General features: G+C 40.5%; 1 protein-coding gene across 3 annotated transcripts in view; it reads right to left on the bottom strand.

Moving 5' to 3' along the window:
* Nucleotides 1-302: 302 nt before the first annotated feature.
* Nucleotides 303-23,505, bottom strand: part of LOC139154341 (kremen protein 2-like) — a 66,624-nt gene continuing 43,421 nt past the window's right edge. Inside the window, exons 5-10 of one of the 3 annotated variants that reach the window (XR_011556895.1) lie at nt 15,573-15,905; nt 12,932-13,060; nt 9,417-9,489; nt 3,462-4,581; nt 3,308-3,345; nt 303-1,017 (exon numbers count right to left, since the gene is read on the bottom strand). Coding sequence is in view for 1 of the 3 variants with exons in the window: in XM_070728801.1 (XP_070584902.1) it covers nt 4,284-4,581; nt 9,417-9,489; nt 12,932-13,060; nt 15,573-15,905 (833 nt within the window). In the remaining 2 variants the exon portion in view is untranslated. Of the gene's footprint in view, nt 1,018-3,203; nt 4,582-9,416; nt 9,490-12,931; nt 13,061-15,572; nt 15,906-23,505 lie in introns of those variants that run through there. The other 2 variants (XR_011556896.1, XM_070728801.1) reach the window with 2 other exon arrangements.

Below are 23,505 nucleotides of genomic sequence, written 5' to 3' on the forward strand. Positions count from 1 at the left end.
TGTTCCCTGGCTGAAGGTCAAGGAAGGTCAAATGTCTCTTCTGCAAGCAGAATCATGGTTTTATAAAGCTCACAGAGCAGCTGGGTTCTTCAGCTGATTGTGTTACAACATCACCAGAGTGCTGATATCAGCAAGATGATTACTTTCCCTGCGTACAGTAGATTCTATTGTCTTCCAGAATTTTTTTTATTTCAGTAGGAATATTTTTTTAAAGATTTACTGCTGTATTAAAAAAAAACTCACTTCTGAACATGAAGTTAAATAAACCCGATCTGTATTTTCAAACCACACCACACAATTAATTTCAACGGCTACCTGCTTTATTATGTTCTTCTTAATATACATGCAGCACAATTATTTCATAATAAGTTAAATAATTAAACAAATCTCAATTCTATACAACAGAATGACCACAGGGAGTTGGCCTAATAAAGTTTCGGATATGGATTCGATTCATTGAAAGGACAGAACAAATGCCAAATATGTTTCAATGTAGATTCTGTAGTAAATGAAAATAAGACCCTGGAGATTCAGCAGGGAGAATGATGGAGCATTAACCCAGGTCTCCTTTTTGTGGAAAAGTGACCCATTCCATGTGTGGTTTGGTATTTAAAACTGCCGAATGGGCTGCTATCAACAGAATACTATTTCAGCATCCTTCCAGGAAATAGAAAATCGTGGCTTGTAATAATTTCCAGTTGCCACAAAATGATTCTAAAACTGAGAGCTAACCAACATTGGGTGCGGCCCATCAAGAGACAGATCTGCCAGCCCTCAGTTTTACAATGCTGCCCTAGGCACTTGATGTACCGGTAGATACTAATTGTTGAGGAAAAGTATTTTACCGATGTTCAGAGGCTCTCTTTATTCTTTCACATATTTCAGGGCTGAACACAAAACAGCTTCCGAGTCATGGTCTTAAGTTTATATTTAGTCTTGTTCTCTTTCAGTCTTAAAAATTTCTGGACCCGTCTTCTTACAAGTCATTGAAGAGTTCCAAAGACTGGTTTCTGGTACCTAATATTGACAAAAGGCATGTGTATAAACAAGGTCAAAGATCCTGAAATTAAAATGATTGGAACTGAAACATTCAGTACATTCTGTTCATGAATTATACACACACACACACAAAACACACGCACACACACAAAATACTCACAAATTTTCCCTAATTAGTACTGTCCCCTTCCTGGGATACACACAAGGGATGCCCATACAAATAAATCCTACTCTAAAAGTACTAGGACTGTAATTCCTAGCTTCCCTTAAACTTTGTTCGGCTATTAAATTTTAGATTAATTTTATAATAATATATTTCTGTAATTGTTGTGTTCTGATTTGTACTAAATTTGGGGAAAGCTTATAACAAGGACCTCGGTTGGAGGGCACCAGGTTGGTAAAATCTAGGGAAGGGGTGTCAAGGTCAAAACTTGCAGGCCAAATCCAACCTGCAAAGTGCTTAGATATGGCAGCGCCATCTTGGAAACAGTGAAGGACTGGTTCACATTGCCTCTGCCAGCATGGAGCCTACCTGAGCTCCATTTTCAACTGCAATGGCTTCCTGCAACTCTCTGCCAGCTAAAACAGAGTCCAGGAGGGCCACGGGAGTCCTTCCCAAATGTCACTTTCACTGGCAGAGTGCTCAGGCCAACATAAGTGCCCCCTATGAGTGATGTCGATCTGGCCATGCCCACCTGAACCCTTGAGACCAAACACAAACTGATGCTGCTCTCATGAAATCGAGTTTGACACCCCTGATCTAGGATAGTGATGGTAAACCTTTTTTCCCTCGGGTGCCGAAAGCATCTGTGCAGACACTGTCGTGCCTGCATGAGTGCCCACATCCATAATTCAATGCTTGGGGAGGGTGAAAATTGCCTCCCCTACCTCTCCGAGGCCCTCTGGAGGCTAGAAACAGCCCATTTCCCAACTTCTGCTGGGCCCAGTAGGCCTGTTTTTCACCCTTCCCAGGCTCCAGAGGTTACACTGGAGCCTGTGGAAGGTGAAAATGCCCTGCCCCATTGCCCTGGAGGCCCTCTAGGAGCTGAAAATGCACCCCCAAAGCCGCCATATGAGACAAAAATCAGCTGGCCGGTGCACACATGCATGTTGGTGCTGAGCTAGGGAATCGGGTCACGTGCCAGCAGACATGGCTCCCTGTGCCACCTGTGGCACCCATGCCATAAGTTTGCCATCACTGATCTAGGAGATACTGTTTTGAAGTTCATAGCTGGAGCAGACCCTCTCCCCAAATACCATTCTCAGCTGAAGAATACAAGAGTTAATGGATCACACACTCAGAAAAGCTGACTTTCCTAGATGTTGAAAGAATAAGGTCTTCTCTTGTTCTCTCCTAAAGATAGTACATTCTTTAAAAAAAACCTGATAGGTTACTGGGTACTTATTTGTACTCTATGACAATCATTAAGTGTTGTACCTCGTGATTCTTGACAAATGTATATTTTCTTTTAAAAAGCATATGTACCAGTGACAAATTCCTTGTGTGTCCAATCACACTTAGCCAATAAAGAATTCTATTTTATTCTATTCTACTTCAAACAGGAAATAAAAACAATAGATTATGCTGTCCTCTTCTTTTAAACAATTCTGCACTGGCAACCATTATGACTAGGGAAGGAACACTGAAAGAATTTGGCACAAGGATTTGCTAACAACCTCATCACCATCAATCTAGTCTATGGTTCAATAAAATAACACACTATTTGTATGCAGCAGATTTTGTCCCATTAGCTAGGATTTGCTATGTGACATGAAGAATGCATGTCACTGCATGCATTCATATTCTACTATTGGTGATTATTCATTCTGCATAATTTTATATAGTCCTTGTCTGTCTTGCTCATCCTCTCATAAAATTCATCCCAACCTTGTGAAAACCCCTTATTTGGGAATTCCTCAAGGCTCTTAAGGATTTTGGTTGCCACCCTATATACACTGTTCTAAAAAATAAAGGGAACAATCAAATAACACATCCAAGATCTGAATGAATGAAATACAGTATTCTCACTGAATCCTTTGTGCTGTACAAAGTTGAATGTGCACAACAGCATGTGAAATTGTCAATCGGTGTTGCTTCCTAAGTGGACAGTTTGATTTTACAGAAGTTTGATTTACTTGGAGTTATATTGTGTTGTTTGAATGTTCCCTTTATTTTTTTGAGCAGCGTAGTAATATTTTATACCTTTTTTTTTTTTTTTTAAAGAACAGCATAGATGCATAGCCACCCAAATCTTGGCTACAACTTCAGGACTCACAGAGCCTTAGGGACAGCCCCAGTACACCTTACCTCCCAAAATACTGCAGGTCCAGTAGGAAACCAGGAATCTGAAACCAGATTAGCAAAAGTCAGGAGAACGTACCAATGGTCCTCACTTTCTTCCAGAACCTGTTCTCTTATTCAAGATCGCTTGGTTCCCCACTATTAATAGCAAAATACTCACAGAAATGAGCCATGTTCAATGAAAAATGGACAATCCAGTGTATCTCCTACACAGTCCAGGAAAGTAGAAAATCTATCACGCTCTGAACCACAACCCAACAGAGCTTATGACTTATAACATCCTTGCCAATAGGAAAATAATTTAATGAAGGCTTTGAGTTCCAAAATCCATCCTGTACCTGTGGAGCAAAGGACAGCTAGTTTCCCTTTTCCTCTTTCTTTGGCATGTCTACAAAATTCCCTGAAGTAAATAATGTTTCCGTGGGTCTCGAGGTCTTCGGAATGTCTCACCGATGATAACCACCACAAAATGAGAACCGGTTTTCCCTAGCCAGTGTCCAAAAATTCATCAAGCATTCTATACCCAGGCCTCCATTCCTTCCAAAGTTTTCCCCCTTCCATCAATTACAAGGACCAGGTGTTCACACAGACCTACATTACTCCATAATGCCATTGGGGAATACTTCTGGTATGAAGGGAGTTTCCACCAGTCCTCTTTGTCCAAACAGGACATTTTTACAAAATTCCAGTGCCATAAAGGCTGCTTTGAGATTAAACTAATCTGACACGTCTTCCCCAAGAGCTACTCCCTCAGGCTTTTCCTGACTCAAAGAAAGCTGGGTTGTGGAGGATAGTGTTATGAAGCCTTGCTGCTCAGTGACCTTTGGCTGTCTGGAATGTGGTTCTCAGCCTAGAGCCACAGTCACCCATCTTGAGTGTCTAAACACTGTTAAGGCCTCAGTCTTTTTGCCCCTAATGAACCAAGGAAGGTCCGCTTCAACCGTCTGGCAGTAAAAGACACAAGCTGCAGGATCTGGGCTTCTCAGATGGTGGAGATAAGAGATTTGAGAGAGGACTGGTTGGTGGAAGAAAGGTTCTCGTAGCTGTGGCATAGGCACGAGCAATCGGAGGATGTCTCGTCATCTCCCCCAGCAAGTCCACTCCCGTTGTGCAGGGGACGGTGATGGGGGGCCCCACGCGTCGTGCAGATCACCACACGGGTATGTCGGTAGGCTACAGCCCACGCTTCGCCCCCGAGACACTGGCAACGGTTCCGTGGCCCTTTGGAGGAGAATGGGACTAAAGAATTCCCCGTCTTCTTTTGTACAAAAAGGCAAGTCCTGGAAAAGAGGGAGAAACAGGTGACACGGCCAGCAAACTCTGATAGCAAGATGTCAGCAGTAGTCACACAATCGTGCCCAATGCCTCTCACAAAGCAAATAATTTCTTATCATTTTCCCAGGCAGTGGGTGATACAGGTAAATTTGTTTAACAACTATCAATGGTGCAATGGTGATTGAAAAAGTAATTGGCACCAATCTTTGCATTTTTTTAAAAAAAACTGTGCAGGTCTGTAAAACAAAGGAGAACTAACATTAGATTATAAGCAGAGTGGTAATTTCAGTTCAAGATCATTTTTGATTTAACAACTGAATTGTGGGTCCCAATTGCGGTAACTAAACACAGACTATCTGGTACCTTTCTAAATTGCCTTTAGCTATCTTTTCCCCTATAAACCAACCAGCTTCAAAATGTGTAAAATTGATAGCTTTCGGTAATCCATTATCTTGGAGATAAAATCAATTGACCTGTTGCTGATGTGACAACCGGAGGAGTTTGGGAAGATATTGGAATGCACCACCCCCTCTGATCATTTGTCATCCTCCACCTCAGCCTTTAATATTCAATCCTCTTCATTAATGCTTAGTTCCTTGAACTAAGTGAGTTTGGTTATAACTTAGGCCTGGGGGACGGGGGTCTTCTTTCATTGGGTCATCTCTGGGGTAGTTGGTTCTTCTTTCAATTCACCATGGGCATAAGAGTTTCCTTTGGTTTGTGGTGACAGTGAGAACTTGCTTCGAGAAATTTTGGGTGCTCCAACATTCATTTGTCTGAAAGGGTATAAGGTCTCCTGCTTGAGTAGGAGGTTATTTATTTATTAATTTACTTACTTACTTACTTACTTACTTACTTACTTACTTACTTACTTACTTACTCCGCAGACTCGGGGTGGCTCACAACAATAATGAAACAATGTACAACAAATCTAATTTAAAAGTAACTAAAAAACCCTTATTTAAAAAGCAAAATATACACAAACATACTATGCATAAACTATATAGGCCTGGGGAAAATGTCTCAATTCCTCCATGCCTGATGGCAGAGGTGGGTTTTAAGGAGTTTACGAATGGCAAGGAGGGTGGGGGCAATCCTAATCTCCGGGGTGAGCTGGTTCCAGAGGGTTGGGGCCGCTACAGAGAAGGCTCTTTTCCTGGGTCCCGCCAGACGGCATTGTTTAGTCGACGGGACCCGGAGAAGGCCAACTCTGTGGGACCTAACTGGTCGCTGGGATTCGTGTGGCAGAAGCCAGTCCCGGAGAATGAATGAATGAATGAACGAACGAACGAACGAACGAACGAACGAACGAATAAATAAATAAATAAATAAATAGGCCCATTCAAAAATGAAAATGAAGCCATTCAGCAGCAACTTTGACAGATGCAACCAAGATAATAGACACCAAAAGTAGTTGAGGGAATGGCCCTGGTGGGGCAGTAAATGGCCAGCATTTACCATTGGCCATTCACTCAACTACTTTCCTCTCTGTGCTAACTTCAGAGAAAAACAGGTGGGCAGCACTTTAACCCAGAAGTGGAGTCCTGGGGTTATGTTGGTTGCCCATTCCAACTTTAACACAGGCCTCCTCGTAGTACTTGGACTACCACTTCCATCAGGCCAATCAAGGCCGATCAATATATACCAGGATGAGGAGGATAATGGATCCAATTCATATGAAGCTAAATTAAATCAGTGAAACCAATTGATTTCCACATTTTTGCTCTAGCTGACAAAGCGTGCTTCTAAATTGAGGGTCTCAAATTACATCAATCAAACATATCATGCAGTTACAGTTAGTCCTTGATTTATAACCATTTGTTTAGCGACTATTTGAAATTACAGTGGCCGTGAAAAAAGTGATTTAACCATTTTTCACATTTATAACCATTGCGGCATCACCACAGCCACGTGATCAGAATTTGGGCACTTGGCCACTGCCATATATTTATGATAGATGCACTGTCCTGAGGTCACATGATCACCATTTGTAAAAACTTCCCAGCCAGCTCCTGAAGGCAAAGTCAATGGGAGAATCCAGATCCACTTAACAACTGTGCTATTAATTTAACAACCAATTCACTTAACAACTGGGCAAGAAAGGTCGTAAAATGGGGCAAAGCTCACAAGAAATGTCACTTAGCAACAGGGATTTGGGGCTCGGTTATGGTCATAAGTTGAGGACTGGCCTGCATTCCGTCCTATTCTTCTTAGCAAAGCTCTTTTGTTTGTTTTAGGTAAGTGAGAAAACATTTGAAGATTACAAAAAGAAACAACGATTTCTACATACCTAAAGTTCCAAGAACGAGGCAAAATGATTGTGTAACTAAAATGCTTCTTCTGAAAATGCTAAACCTGGGCTTAACACAACTATAGTGAAACTCAAGTATAAGTATACACAGTATCTTGTGTAAATACATCACACAGAGTCAAAATAACAGAACAGAATAACAGAGTTAGAAGGGACCTTGCAGATCTTCTAGTCCAATCCCCTGCTTAGACAGGAAACCCTACACCACTTCAGACAAACAGTTATCCAATCTCCTCTTTAAAAATTGCAGTGTTGGAGAATTTGCAACTTCCAGAGACAAGTTGTTCCACTGATCAATTGTTCTAACTGTCCAGAAATTTCTCCTAAGTTTTAAGTTGCTTCTTTCCTTGATTATTTATTTATTTTATTTATTTATTATTTAGATTTGTATGCCGCCCCTCTCCGAAGACTCGGGGCGGCTCACAACAAGATAGAACAAATCATAAATAATCCAAATAACTTTAAAATATTTAAAGATTTAAAAGAACCCCATATACTAACAGACACACACACAAGCATACCATGTATAAATCGAACATGCCCGGGGGAGGTGTTTCAATTCCCCCATGCCTGACGGCAAAGGTGGGTTTTAAGGAGTTTACAGAAGGCAGGAAGAGTAGGGGCAGTTCTAATCTCTGGGGGGAGTTGGTTCCAGAGAGTCGGTGCTGCCACAGAGAAGGCTCTTCCCCTGGGGCCTGCCAACTGACATTGTTTACTTGACGGGACCCGGAGAAGGCCCACTCTGTGGGACCTAATCGGTCGCTGGGATTCGTGCGGCAGGAGGCGGTCTCGGAGATATTCTGGTCCAGTGCCATGAAGGGTTTTAAAGGTCATAACCAACACTTTGAATTGTGATCGGTAATTGATCGGCAACCAATGCAGACTGCGGAGTGATGGTGAAACATGGGTATACCTAGGTAAGCCCATGACTGCTCTCGCAGCTGCATTCTGCACGATCTGAAGTTTCCAAACACTTTTCAAAGGTAGCCCCATGTAGAGAGCATTACAGTAGTCGAACCTCGAGGTGATGAGGGCATGAGTTTCCACCTATTACTTCTTGCTCTACTCTTAGATGCTTTGAAGAATAGCTAGATGCCCTCTTCTTTGTGGCAACCCCCCGAGATATTGGAACACTGCTATTATGTCACCCTAGTAGTCCTTCTTTTCCTTAAACTAGACATGCCTAGTTCCCGCAACCATTCTTCATATGTTTTAGCCTCCAGTCCCCTAATCACTTTTATTGCTCTTCTCTGCATTCTTTTTGGAGTCATAACATCATGGCAATCAAAATTGGATGCAGTATTTAACTGTGGTCTTACCAAGGCCTTATAAAATGGTATTAACACTTCACGTGATCTTGATTCTATCCCTCTGTTAATGCAGCCTAGAACTGAGTTGGCTTTTTTGGCAGCTGCTGCACACTGCTGGCTCATATTTAAATAGTTGTCCACTAAGGCTCCAAGATCCCTCTCACTTATTATTGTTGATATACTGTGTATTTTGTTTTTCTTGCCTAAATGCAGAACCTTACTTTTTTCACCATTAAATTTCATTTTGTTAGATTGCATCCAATGTTCAAATCTGTCAATATCCTTCTGTATCTTAAGCCTACCTTGTGGACGGCTATTCTTGCCAGTTTGGTGTTGTCTGCATACTTCTACTGTGTACTTCCCTCTATGTAAATGCAGTTCCATTGAGGACTAAATATTGAGTGCGGTTGGTCAGCCATTTATGAATCCATCTGGTGATGGTGCTGTCTAACTCACATTTTTCTATTTTATCAAGTAGTAGATTATGGTCTACTTTATCAAATACCTTAATGAAGTCCAAGTAAATTATATTGACAGCATTCCTCTGGTCTGCTAATTTTATTATTTTGTCAAATAATGTGATAAGATTAGTCTGACATGATCTGTTTCTGACAAACCCATGTTGGCTGTTGGTTATTATTTTGTTTGCTTCTAGGTGTTTGCTGATTCATTGCTTGATTATCTTTTCTAGAATTTCCCCTGGTATTTACGTCAGGGCAATAGGTCTGTAGTTTCCTGGATCTATTTTTTCCTTTTTTTGAAGATGGAAACATCTTCATAGTCCTTTTGACAGTTTCCTTGGTGTTCCAGGATGTTTGAAAGGTACAATTCAGTGGTTCTGAGATCTCGTCTGCCAATTCCTTCAGAACCTTGGGGTATAATTTATCCGGTCCTGGTGATGTAAACTCCTGAAAAGTAGACGGGTGCTCGCTTACCATTTTCTTCCCTATTTAAAGTTATAAGCAGTCATAAGTCAAGGACCTCTGTGCTTGATGACAACTTTTCTTTCATGGGGCTCAGGGAATTAGCCTGTACCCATGCAGCCTTCACACACCTTATTTTCAATTTCTGGGCCTTAACCTTTTTCCAAACTATATTCCCTTTCATCCTGCAAAACAGGAAGGGAAGCCACCACTCCTTGTTCTGAGCAGGTATGCCTGGGCTTCTAGGAATTGGAACAAACAAATTACACAACATCTCCCAGTCAGCTTGAACCTACCTCTTGCGCAAATGATATGAGACAATGATGATGGCTAAGATGAAGGTCCCTGTGGCCGTGTACATCACCCAAGCTGTGTCACAAAAGAACAGAAGAAATCAATAGGGTCTTCAACAAAACGTTCAAGAAATGTTGAACCATTAATCATGCTAAACACAAGAGCCTTCCTCAGCCTGATGCCTTCCAAATGGATTGGAATTCAAGACCCCTAAATTCCTGCCACTAAAAAAAAAAAGTGATCACAGAGCTCCAAGCCAGGTTCGCTTTGCCTTAACAGGGGGCAGTTTTAAAACCCTCCATTGGCCTACTTGTAATTGCACAGCCTCTGCCACTAGGTGGTGCTATATTTAATATACTGTACTGAATAGCACCAATGTCCTCCAGATGGGGTAAATAATGCAGAGCAGAAACCTCATTGTTCTGGAGGAGATAAAAGGCTAGAAGATGACACCCAATTATATAAAATCCCCACATAGCCTGATGGACAAGATGAGTGGTTTACTCAATGCCAATGTTCCCAAACACATGTCACAAACTTCAGAACTGGAGATACTAGCCATGAAAATATATGTCACCCAGTATCGTCTATGTATGGTATGTATATGTACAGTATACACACATGCAGGTTTGCATGAACACAAGCCAACCAAAAACGTAGCCAATGACAGCATGCATTCCATTCTTCTTTGACTGCGTCATAAAAATATATGCCAAGCTGAAAAATTTTGGCTTCGTCTTGGTGTGCTCATCTTAGTCCCTCTGGCTTAACAGACAGATTTGAAACTGGCAGAGCAACACTTAGTAGAACTGAAGTCAGGTAAGGCAGAGCCTGAACAGAAGCCAAAAAGGGAGTTTTCCAAACCACTTTTCCCATTCCCGTAAAGGCAGCAGAAAAAGATGTGCCAAATAAGCATATATCTACGAACTTGCTAACTTTGCATTCACCCTGCCCTGTTTCCCTGAGTAGAGATCTGATTTATCTTGCTTTTGTTGTTTTCCCATGCAATAGATTCAGAGTCTCGTCCCAAATGAGAGGTTATTGGCTAGGATCCTAGGTGTGTTCATTCACCCAATTTGGAATACAAATATACGAGGATCGCCCAGAAAGTAATGCACCACATTTTTTTTTCTCAGCCTACAGTAATGGTAGAAATGCAAAACTTTAGATATGCATTACAGTGGTACCTCTGCTTAAAAACTTAGTTGGTTCCCTGACCAGGTTCTTCAGTAGAAAAGATTGTAAGTAGAAGCAATTTTTCCCATAGGAATCAATGTAAAAGCAAATAATGTGTGCAAACCCATTAGGAAAGAAATAAAAGCTTGGAATTTCAGTGGGAGGAGGAGGAGGAAGAAGAGGAGGAGGACAGTCACTGCCGAAGGAAGAAGGTGAGGTGAGGGGAATCAAAAAAATCCAAAACTTTAAGACTTTTTTTAAAAAAGAGGGACTTTCAAGCAGCGAGGAGGAGCACGTGCCTCTCATACACCTGGCACGAGGTTGCCTCCCATACACTATGCCAGAGAGAAAAACCCAGGCTCCTCTGGCAGCCCAGAAAAGCCCAAGATGGCCGGGATTAAAGGGAGAATGGCAGGAAACTGGCCAGGCCTTCGTGCCGCTTTCAAATTTCCTGGGTAATGAGTCTCACACTTCGACAACTCGGTTACTGAAGTCATATTTTTTACAGTCAAGTTTGGAGTGGTTAATATTAAAGTTAAACCTGTTGTGTGCTCTTGTGTTGTTGTGGTTGAAGCTGAAGTAGTCGCCGACAGGCAGGACTTTGCAGCATATGATCTTGTGGGCAATACTTACATCTTGTTTAAGGCGTCTTAGTTCTAGGCTTTCTAGGCCCAGGATTGAAAGTCTAGTCTCATAGGGCATTCGGTTTCGAGTGGAGGAGTGAAGGGTTCTTCTGGTGAAGTATCTTTGGAAATTTTCAAAGGTGTTGATGTCTGAGATGCGATATGGGTGCCAAATGGATGAGCTGTATTCGAGAATGGGTCTGGCAAAAGTTTTGTAAGCTCTGGTAAGTAGTGTATGGACTTCAGCTCCCAGAATTCTCCAGCCAAATACTGTTGGCTGAGGAATTCTGAACATTGAAGTCCACAAATCTTTAAGATGCTGAGATTGGAAAACACTGACTTAGAAGATGGGTATTAATGTATTAATCAGTATTCAGTTAGAAGGGATAATATGTGTATAAGTGTTGGGTTTCTTTTTCTAAAAAAATTTTTTTGATGGACTTTTTAAATGTCTTGATTGTTTTATAATTTTTGTCCTTTTTTATTTTTGGGGGGGGAGTTTTGTATTTTAACTTTCTTTTGAATAAAAATAAAATTATGACAGGAGGAAGATGGACAGGCAACATTTTTAGCTCTGGATAAATCTAGTGTGTGTGTGTGTATGTGTGTGTGTTGATGTTGCAGGTTCAAGTCCCAGTGGGTATGGCTAGCTGATGAGGCCAAAATAAGGCCGAAATAGATCTATCCTAGTCTCCCTTAATTTTCAAATTCAGCAAAAAAACATGTGACACATACAGATAGAATTGTCGGCTATCAATAAAATTAACTGCCTTGGAAATGGCCCTAGGTTGGGCCGAGAGGCAAATAAGGAGCTGTGATGTTCCTTCAATACACCAGGGTGATTCGACACAAAAATATGTGACCCTTCCCTGGTGCAGTGCTGAAGGGATTGGATACTGTAGCCTATAGGATAATTCTCTGCCTTACAAGGCAAAGGTTGCAGGTTCAAGTCCCAGTGAGTATGGCTAGCTGATGAGGCCAAAATAAGTTCGAAATAGATCTATCCTAGTCTCCCTTAATTTTCAAATTCAGCAAAAAAAACCATGTGACACACACACACACACACATTTGCCATCATCAGGCTGAAGTTATTGGCTTTGTGCTATACTCAAAGTAGCACAAAGCCAATAACTTTAGCCTGATGATAGTGAATATGATTTTGCCGAAACGTTGTGAAGGCACTCAAAATATTACACAGGAAAAAACTGAACTCTCAACAATCTACATGTATGTATGTTATGTATGTATGTATGTATGTAAAACAAAGCCTATATACTGTAACCAGAGAAAGGATTGAAATCCCCTTTACATTTTTCCAAGCCTGGAAGGCTTTAAAAATGCAAAGAAAAAAGTGGATTAAACCTATGTATGCCTCATCTATTATGCACATTTTGAGAGCAAAACCAGGCAAGGGCAGTTTTAAGCACTGTGATCTGGTGATTCTTCTAAAAAATGAATCTGAAAATGCATGCCATCAGTTGGCTCACCCCAGATTCAGCAGAAAGAAATGGATAGGGGGAAAAATTAAGTACATTTCACTTCGAGAATGAATTCTCTACTTCAAATTCCCCTCTTTCAAATATTGTAGATTTAAGGGCTCCCTAGTTCTTTTAGAATGGCTCCAAGGGTACCTTGGTCCCAGGCAAATCTACAGTGTCAAAGAATCTGTTTATATAACATACAACAGCTTCCCAGCTTCCTCCAATCTAGTCCTTTACCTCCTACTCCAATGGCAGAGTCATTGGCACTGTAGGTCCAGGTTGAGTTCAGCCAATCAGAAGAGGTAGGGGTCAGATGGGATCCATCCCCTGGAAGGGTCCGTAAATTGACCGAGGAAGCTTTCAATCCTGGAAGGAAAGCAGAGTCATGAATCATGAAGGGTTTTAAAGCCGATGTTTAACTTAACCTCTTATAAAAATTTCAGGTTTTCCTGATATGTTAAAAGTAACACCAGCCTCAACAATTTTGCCACGATGAAATCTGTAGTAAGGGCAGATTGCACAAATGCAGCTCATTAGAATAGAATAGAATAGAATAGAATAGAATAGAATTTTATTGGCCAAGTGTGATTGGACACACAAGGAATTTGTCTTGGTGCATATGCTCTCAGCGTACATAAAATATACATTTGTCAAGAATCATGTGGTACAACACTTAATGATTGTCATAGGGGTCAAATAAGCAATGAAGAAGCAATATTAATAAAAATCTTAGGATATAAGCAACAAGTTACAGTCATACAGTCAACATGGGAGGAAATGGGTGATAGGAATGATGAGAAAAACTAGTAGAATAGAAGTGCAGATTTAGTAGAAAGTCTGACAGTGTTGAGGGAATTATTTGTTTAGTAGAGTGATGGCGTTCAGAAAAAAACTGTTCTTGTGTCTAGTTGTCTTGGTGTGCAGTGCTCTGTAGCGACATTTTGAGGGTAGGAGTTGAAACAATTTGTGTCCAGGATGTGAGGGGTCAGTAAATTAATAACTTTTGTGAATCCCTAGAATCTTCTCTATACAGAGACCCATTTTCCAGCTGTGGACTGCTGTTTTAGAGAAAGGCTGAATAAAATACAAGAATTGAAATCAGCCAACAAAGCAAAACCTTCAGTGCAAAAGAAGCTCGATAAATCAAAGAGTCTTTAAGATTGGGAGGTGCTCAACAGTAAAATGGCCATCTGACCTTTTTTTTCTCAATGCGCAATATATCAATTTAGCTTTTCTTCCCCATTGAAATTAGTGGCCCTATAAATGCGAATATTTAGATGTATATAGTATTTTTACCTGTTACTAGGATGAAAACTACTGATCCAATCACTCATTTCAAAGACCAGACCATACCTTGTGAAAGCTTGGCACAATTGTGCCTCCTAATTTTGCAAATTCAGCTCTGGCCATCTCTATTAAAAGAGATCTCTGGGGGACATAGCCAGATTACTGATCTGGGGCTACCGAAAGATTCAAAGGGATGTGCCCTACATTAACCCTTTGGGGACATTACAAAGTTAATTAAATGTAAAAATGTTAATTAGAAAAAATGTAATTAAAAAATTTAGGGACATTGATTGAGAAACATTTTTCATATAGAACAGATAGCAATACATTTGGGTACAATAGATTTCTGGAGTTTCTCAAGGAATCCTGAAATATGTTCCAAGACTCCTAACACATATGGCTCTAGAACAGTGATGGCAAACCGTTTTTTCCTCGGGTGCCAAAAGTGTGTTTATGTGTGCATGGGCGGGTGCCCACACCCAAAATTCAATGTCTGGGGATGGCGAAAATGGCCTCCCCTGCCCCCACCCTCTGGAGGCCCTCTGGAGGCCTGAAACAGCCCATAACCCAAACTCTGGTAAGCCCAGTGGGCCCATTTTTCACCATCCCCAGGCTCCAGAGGCAAAAATGTCCTCCCCATCCCCCTGGAGATTCTCCGGAAGCCGAAAATGCCCTCCCAGAGCCTCTGGGTGAGCCACAGATCAGCTGGCTGGCACACACATGCACATTGGAGCTGAGCTAAGGTAACAGCTTGCATGCCAGCATATATGGCTACATGTGCCACCTGTGGCACCTGTGCCATAGGTTCGCCATCACTGCTCTAGAGTCTAGTAATTGGGAAAACACGCACAAGGGAAAAATTTATTTATTTTATTTATTTATTGGATTTGTATGCCGCCCCTCTCCATAGACTCGGGGTGGCTAACAACAGTAATAAAAACAGCATATAAAAATCCAATATTAAAACAGTTAAAACCCTTATTATAAAACCAAACATACATACAGACATACCATGCATAAAATTGTAAAGGCCTAGGGGGAAACAGCATCTCAGTTCCCCCATGCCTGGCGGCAGAGGTGTGTTTTAAGAAGCTTACAAAAGGCAAGGAGGGTGGGGGCAATTCTAATCTCTGGGGGGAGTTGGTTCCAGAGGGCCGGGGCCGCCACAGAGAAGGCTCTTCCCCTGGGTCCCACCAAGCGACATTGTTTAGTTGACGGGACCCAGAGAAGACCCACTCTATGGGACCTAACTGGTCGCTGGGATTCGTGCAGCAGAAGGCGGTCCCTGAGATATTAGGGCATTGGATTGATCCCAGAGTGCAAGAGTAAGATGTCACTAGTACAAGTAAATACAAACAATCCACCACATAGGTCAAAGGTATCTGTGGTTACACTGCCTGAAAAGTTGACTTAATTTGTCTTCCTAAGATGGTCTCCCCTATCCCCCTCTGTAGATAGGGCTACTTGGGAGACAGAAGGGGAGTGGAGGGAGAAAGAGCTACTGTGGAACATCCTCATGTAAGTTAGAGGTCACCTGACTAACATTTTAGTCAGGTGACCGCATCATCCAGGAAGCCAATTCAGTGCCTACCTCGATACAAGATGGCAAAACCTTGGCCTTGCAGAAACTGGTCTGATTGGAAGGAGAGAGAAATACAGTCCGTGGGGAACAGCAGAGGTGCAGCTGGCCTTCGGCGCCCATCAAAGTGGGCCAGTAAAAGATTGTTGTGTCCATCCCGGACCTCTAGGCGGTCGTTTGGATCACGCACGTCAAAGATCCGGAAGCTGAGCTCTATAGAATCATAACCTGCAGGATGAAGGACCCAGCTGCAGTTGCTGTTGGCTTCATAGTCATCCGGGAACTGCGGAGAGTAGATCACTCCAGACAGATCACTGAAGTTGCCCTGACAGGCCCCCATGGAGACTGGGATGGGAGGAGAAAAATCAGAACAGAATTGCAATCAATATTAAAGGAAAAGCCTCTGATGGATCAAGCTCATCTTCAGGTTATGAAATTGGATATTTTTAAATTTAAAAAAAACCCCAAATACTGAAATACAAAGAAGTGCAACATCAACCTAAAAGGGTATTTAATAGCTAAGTTACAAAAACTTTGTAGGTTGTATAATGCTGGAAATAAACGAAATGTAACAGAACAGAAAATAAAAAGAGTTGATTGTAAAAGATCCAAATGCATGTTAAATCCATTTCATGTTGCTATGAAATTATTTCAGTCTTTAAGTTTATCATTAAATATAGATCATATAGAAATATATTGCTTTGCCTTTTTACTTTTAGAATAAAAAGATTTTAAAGATAGATAACAGACTCATATCCTGAATCCATTCTTTAATATCTTTAATTATATAAGATCATCCACCCTAGGTTTAGGGTACAGCCAAACATCTTCATAAAATATAAAATTCCTTGTTTTAAAAATATGTTTGTATGTATGTATGTATGTATGTATGTATGTATGTATGTATGTATATACATATGTTTTCGTAGATTTTCACGGGTACAGGCATGACGGTCTTGGTATATTCGGGTTTCTTCCCGTGTAGGATTCAGAAATTTCTGGCGATGTTTCGATGAGGTCCCACTCGTCATCTTCAGGCTGGTGCTTCTGTCCTTGTTCGCCCTAGGACAAGGACAGAAGCACCAGCCTGAAGATGATGAGTGGGACCTTGTCGAAACGTCGCCAGAAATTTCCAAATCCTACACGGGAAGAAACCCGAATATACCAAGACTGTTATACCTGTACCCGTGAAAATCTACGAAAACAAAAATATATATAGACCATATAGAAATATATTGCTTTGCCTTTTTACTTTTACATATCCAACAGAAAACACACACACACACACACACATATTTCATTTACATTCCATTTCTTCTCAAAATACTGTTAAAATATTTATAATGCCAGTACAAAAGAAAAATCTAATGTCCATCTTTTAAAAAAAATATTTAAGGAGTCTGGTAGACATAAAATATTATGTTCTGTTGAATTTCTTAAACTCTTAAAAATAATAATAATATATGTTTACATTTTTTTTAAAAACCCTGCACCCTTTTATTTTTCCAAATGTGGATATTCCAGTTCTTCATTCCATAGTATAGATATATAACTAAAACTAGCCTTCCTTCTATTTTTTAAATTCCATATAAAACTGAATTGTTGGGTTCCTCTCTTAAGGATCTCAAAACTCCAGGTACTTCTAAAACTGCTAAAAGCATCTGGATTGTGCTGTTTTGTCAGTACATGTTTCAACAATATGTACTGCCAAACAGATGTTATGGGTAAACCATATTCAGAATACAATCTCTCAAAATATTTAAAGCAACTACTAAAAATCAACTGACATAAGGCATTTATCCTTTGTTTGGCCCAGACATTCAAGCTAAAGATCCTCTTCCCTATTTCCAAATTTGGATAGTTCATCATTAGCACATTTTTCTGTGTGGTTGTGTATCAAAATGTAAACACTTTCCTACCTTCCAAATAGGTTTAGAGAGAAATCCACATAATGATTTAATATAATTTGTTACTTCAGACAAAATGTCTTAAACTTGATAATACTGAAAGATTTTGATCAACCAAAAAAATGTCTAATTAGATTAGAACCAGGAAAACCCAAAGTCTATTGTCCTCAACAAAAACTCCCAGGGGATTTTCTTTCAGACAATCTTTGATTATTGAAATTGAAATATAGTGGAATCTTTTTCTGGACTTTCTGGAGAAAAAAGTAACTAGCCTCTTGGCCCTTTCGTCTTTGTTTCTGGAGAGCACAGAGCTTCACCCAATAATTTTTTCTTTTTTGATACAGGTAATCGTCGACTTACAACAGCTCTCTTAGTGATCAAAGTTACAACAGTACTGAAAAAATGTGACTTACAACCATTTTTCGCACCTATGACTGTTGCAGCATCCCCATGATCACATGATTTACATTCAAATGACCCATATTTATGATGATTCTGACAAGCAAATGGGGAAGCAACTGTGTTATTTAACAACTGTGTTACTAACTTAAGAACTGCAGTGACTCATTTGCAACATAGCAATGTGGATTCCTCCTACCGCTGCTACCAGTGCACTGCATGCGCAGCTTCAGGTGACTTGTGTGCGTGCATGCGTGTGCATCCACGAGTAGTTTTACTTCTGCGCATGCACAGGAAGCAAAATCTTGTGAGGAAACATGCGCAGGTGTGAGTTTTCCACTTTTTTTTTGCTTCTGCACATGCGCAGAAGCAAAAAATTGTCAAAATCTCTTTCTCGAGCACGTCCCCTTTTGAGATTTTGCTTTCTGTGGATGTGCAGAAGCAAAACCATGCTGGGCACCAGAAACTCCATGCACAGCTCTATTTTTGATACCAGTGCAGTGTCCTTATCCGTTCCGGTAGAAACTCACTACTGGTAGCAAGAGAAGTCATAAAATGGGACAATAGTCTGCGGAGAGGGGTGGCATACAAATCCAATAAATAATAATACTCACTGAATCAATTTCTCACTTAGCAGCATAAATTTTGGGCTCAATTGTGGTTGTAAGCAAGGTTTTTATAATAAATAGAGGTTTGTACATCGGTGACTCCTCACTTACAAATAGTAATTGGAATTGGAAACTCTCTTGGTAAGTGACTCCGTTGTAAAGTATGCTACATGACCACACTGACTTGTGATAGCAGTTCTGGCAATCCCAGTTGGTGTTGTTTGATGAATCTTGCAAAGGTTACAATGCCTTGTGGTCATGCACGCAAAATTTGAGACCTCCTGCTGGCTTCCCCATTGTTTGTCGGAATTTGACAGTGACAATAACAAGTAGCAATCATGTATTCAGGATCAAATCCCAGTGACCAGTTAGGTCCCACAGAGTTGGCCTTCTCCGGGTCCTGTCGACTAAACTAAACAATGCCACTTGGCGGGACCCAGGGGAAGAGCCTTCTCTGTGGTGGCCCCGGCCCTCTGGAACCAACTCCCCCCTGATATCAGAGTTGCCCCCACCCTCCATGCCTTTCGTAAGCTCCTTAAAACCCACCTCTGTCGTCAGGCATGGTGGGAATTGAGATATTCCCTTCCCCCTAGGCTTATAAAAAATTTATGCATGGTATGTCTGTACGTATGATTGGTTTCTCAAATTGGGGGTTTCTTTTTAAATTAACTTAAATATTAGATTTGTTTATATTGTTTTATTACTGTTGTTAGCCGCCCCGAGTCTATGGAGAGGGGTGGCATACAAATTTGATTAATAAATAAATAAATAAAACTTCTTCTGCTTTGGGCAGTTGTAGTCAGGCCTCTCATATCTGTGTGTATATATATATATATAAGTTGTTTGCTTTTTTAAAAATATGATAGGGTTTTATGTGCTTTTTAATATTAGATTTGTTTTAGCTGGAATATTGTTTTTATTATTGTTGTGAGCCACCCCGAGTCTTCGGAGAGGGGCGGCATACAAGTCTAATAAATTGAATTGAATTGAATTGAATTTCAGCCCATTTCTTCTACAGTCGGGAAGGCTTTTCTGAAAGCCTGTGTAGCTGATAACAGAGCTCTGGATTGGCTACATGGGCCTTCCCGGTTGCAGAAGAAATGGGCTGAGGTGTGCAAGGCCTGGTTGCAACTATCTGAAGGTAAGCAGTAGGGCAGTTCCACTTCCTTTTGTTTCCGAACTTCCAGTTGGGCCATTTTTCGGCTTCCCCAGGATTCAGGAGGCGAAAAACAGCCCAACAGGCCTGCTGGAAGTCTGAAGGTTTCAGTGAAGCCTGGGCACAGGTGCAGGGGAGTAGCGCAGGGGGTTGTGCGCATGAGAAGGGCAATGCATGATGGGCATTGGCACACACATGCATGCTATCATGCACACACGTACCCTTTTGCCACCTGAACCAAAAAAGATTCGCCATCACTGGTGTAGACCTTTGAACCTGGATTGCTGCATAGCCTTAATGATTATAGAGGGCTTATGAAAGCTGAATGGGAGCAACTTGCCTAAGGCTAAGCAGTAAGCACTTGGCTGAACTTAGATCTGAATTGAGCTTGTCAACAGCTTCAGTCCTACATCCCACATCATAACGCTAAAAGCAATTAACAGGGTGTATTAAACATTGCATCCAACTATCATGGAGTTGTTATAACCTGGCCAACGGTAGGAACCACCTACACGAACAGTTGGATCTTTTCCTATGCAAGCAATATCTTGCAGCTGGCTCAGATTTAACAATTATGCTTCATAAGCTAATCCATTTCTGTGTGCAACCTCAGAGATAAGAGGAAGGTGGAACCCAGGAATGCAGCTGTTTAGCAGAACCATATGCATAAAATAATACTCTACATATTTAGGTAGCTTCCTTTGATCGGATGTACATGTGTTTGATTAAATTACCTCAATTTTCCAGACCTTTTCCAGGGAATCAATTGTTCTTAATTAACACGTGAAGAGTTAATTTACAATAACTACTTTATAATGCCTTGGTAAAGCCACACTTGGAAAACTGCATTCAGTTTTGGTTGCCATGATGTAAAAAGGATGTTGAGACCACATGTTTCAGTAGGTGTGGCTAGGTGGGGTGCAGAATACAGAGAAGAGCCACAAAGATGATTAGGGGACTGGAGGCTAAAACGTAAAGAACAGTTGCAGGAACTGGGTATGCTTAGTTTACTGAAAAGAAGGACCAGAGGAGACATGACAGCAGTGTTCCAATTTCTCAGCCGCTGCCACAAAGAAGAAGGAGTCAACCTATTCTCCAAAGCACCTAAGGGTGGAACAAGAAGTAATAGGTGGAAGCTAAACAAGGAGGGAAGCAACTTAGAACTATGGAGAAATTTCCTGACAGTTAGAGCAATTAATCAGTGGAACAGCTTGCCTCCAGAAGTTGTAAATGCTCCAACACTGGAATAAGATGTTGGATAACCATCTGTCTGAAGTGATGTAGGGTTTCCTGCCTAAGCTGGGAGTTGGACTACAGGATCTCCAAGATCCCTTCCAACTCTGTATTATTATTATTATTATTATTATTATTATTATTATTATTATTATTATTATTATTATCACCATCATCACCATCATCACAAAAAACAGTAATAAACAGCAAATGAAATGTATATGCTGGATTTCATATCGCAATATCACAAGGCGAACACTTTCCAAGCATCTAGGACTGTGTGATGTATTTTCATATAAGGTGGCCTTTTGCAACTGACAGATCGTGATTTTGTCAATGTTTATTGTTTTCAAATGATGGTTGAGACTTCTTTTGGCACAACATCCAGAGTGCCGACTACTACTGGGACCACCTGTAGTGGTTTATGTCAGAGTCGTTGTAGTCTGAAGTTAGTTGGGGGTAAGATCAAAAGCAACATGAGAAAATATTATTTTACTGAAAGAGTAGTAGATCCTTGGAACAAACTTCCAGCAGACGTGGTAGATAAATCCACAATAACTGAATTTAAACATGCCTGGGATAAACATATATCCATCCTAAGATAAAATACAGAAAATAGTATAAGGGCAGACTAGATGGACCATGAGGTCTTTTTCTGCCGTCAGACTTCTATGTTTCTATGTTTCTAGTTTGATTTTAAGATCCTGATATCTGCTAAATTTTTCTTCTTCTTCTTCTTCTTCTTCTTCTTCTTCTTCTTCTTCTTCTTCTTCTTCTTCTTCTTCTTCTTCTTCTTCTTCTTCTCCTCCTTCTCCTTCTCTTTCTCCTTCTTGTTACTACTACTACTACTACTACTATTACTATTACTATTTCCCAGTCACATTCTTCCACCCCCACTAAATTTGGAAACAGACCGGAGATTGTTCCACTCCTTGGAACTCTGAGGACAAGCAGGAATAGCATAAAGCCAATCCCTCAAATTAATAAAAAGATGAGCACAAAAAATACCATTTGTTCTTGACCTGTGCCCTGAGTTGCAGTAGTTCCAGGAGCCACAAACTCCGCTTGCCTCTAAGTCAAGCTGAAAGGGAGAAAAACAAAACCTAAATTGCTAAGCTCACCCTCTTGTTTCCCATACACAATGTATGGTTTTGTGGTTGGGCATTTTGTAAAAACATCCCTAAACTACTGGTATTAAGGAAAACTCCTTTTATAGATAGTCCTCAACTTACAGCCACCATTGACCCCAAAATGTATGCTGCTAAGTGAAATAAATTGTTACGTGAGTTTTGCCCCATTTTATGACTTTTCTTGCCACGGTTGTTAAGTGAATCACTGCAGTTGTTAAATTAATAACACATTATCGAGTGAATCTGGTTTCTCCATTCACTTTCGTTGTCAGAAGGTTGCAAAACAGGATCATATGACCCCAGGACACTGCAGCTCTCATAAATGTGAGTCAGTTGTCAAGCATCTGAATATAAGTCATGTGGCCATGGGGGATGCTACAATGTTCATAAGTGTGAAAAATGGTCATATTACTTTTTTTAGTGCCGGTGTAACTTTGAACTGTCACTAAACAAGCTGTTATAAGTCAAGAACTACCTGTATATGCATTTCCCCCCCTCTACATATAGATTCTCAAAGTCAGCATAATGCTATAGGGTGCTGCCTGCCCTTGTGTGGAAACTTCTTAAAGAAGGTGGGGAAATGTTGCAGGGCAGTTTTGAAGTATGGTGAAACTTGCTAGGAGAATTAAGATTGGGTTCACCGATAAGGTTGCAAAATCCATTAGATCTGGGTTTCTCAACCAGGAGGAAACATACCAATGTTGGCATGCAGAAGCAGTCAACGTGAGATGCAATTCTCCTCCCCAAATTAAGAAACAGCCTACACGATAAAAGGGGAGGGTGCCAAAAAACCATCCAGGCTCTAGTTAAAACGAGGCAGGCATATTAACAGTCCGGAAAATTCAGGACTAGAGTAGTCTCTAAAAGGTTTGGGCTTGGGAAAAAAACAATCAATACAAGTATAGTAATCCTTGACTTATATTTATTTATTATTTATTAACTAGATTTCTATGCCGCCCTTCTCCGCAGACTCAGAGTGGCTCACAACAAAACAGGTACAAAAATACAGTGTGTAAGAAATCTAAATTTAAAAATCAGATCTAAAACCCCAATATATTAAAACAGTCACCCACACTCATCTTGTGTACATTCCAATCATTGGCGGATCTAGGTGTAACACACAACATCCCCAAGCCTTCCGGCAAAGGTGAGTTTTTAAAGTCATACGGAAGGTCAGGAGGGTGGGGACGGTACAAATCCCTGGGGGGGAGTTGATTCCAAAAGGCCAGAGCCACCACAGAGAAGGCTCTTATTTATGTGTTTGTTTGTTTGTTTGTTTGTTTGTTTGTTTGTTTGTTTACTTATTTACTTATTTACTTATTTACTTATTTACTTATTTACTTATTTACTTATTTACTTATTTACTTATTTACTTATTTACTTATTTACTTATTTACTTATTTACTTATTTACTTATTTACTTATTTACTTATTTACTTATTTACTTATTTACTTATTTACTTATTTACTTATTTACTTATTTACTTATTTACTTATTTACTTATTTACTTA

The sequence above is a fragment of the Erythrolamprus reginae genome, chromosome Z (assembly GCF_031021105.1).
Source record: "Erythrolamprus reginae isolate rEryReg1 chromosome Z, rEryReg1.hap1, whole genome shotgun sequence".
In the NCBI taxonomy this organism is placed as follows: Eukaryota; Metazoa; Chordata; class Lepidosauria; order Squamata; family Dipsadidae; genus Erythrolamprus; species Erythrolamprus reginae.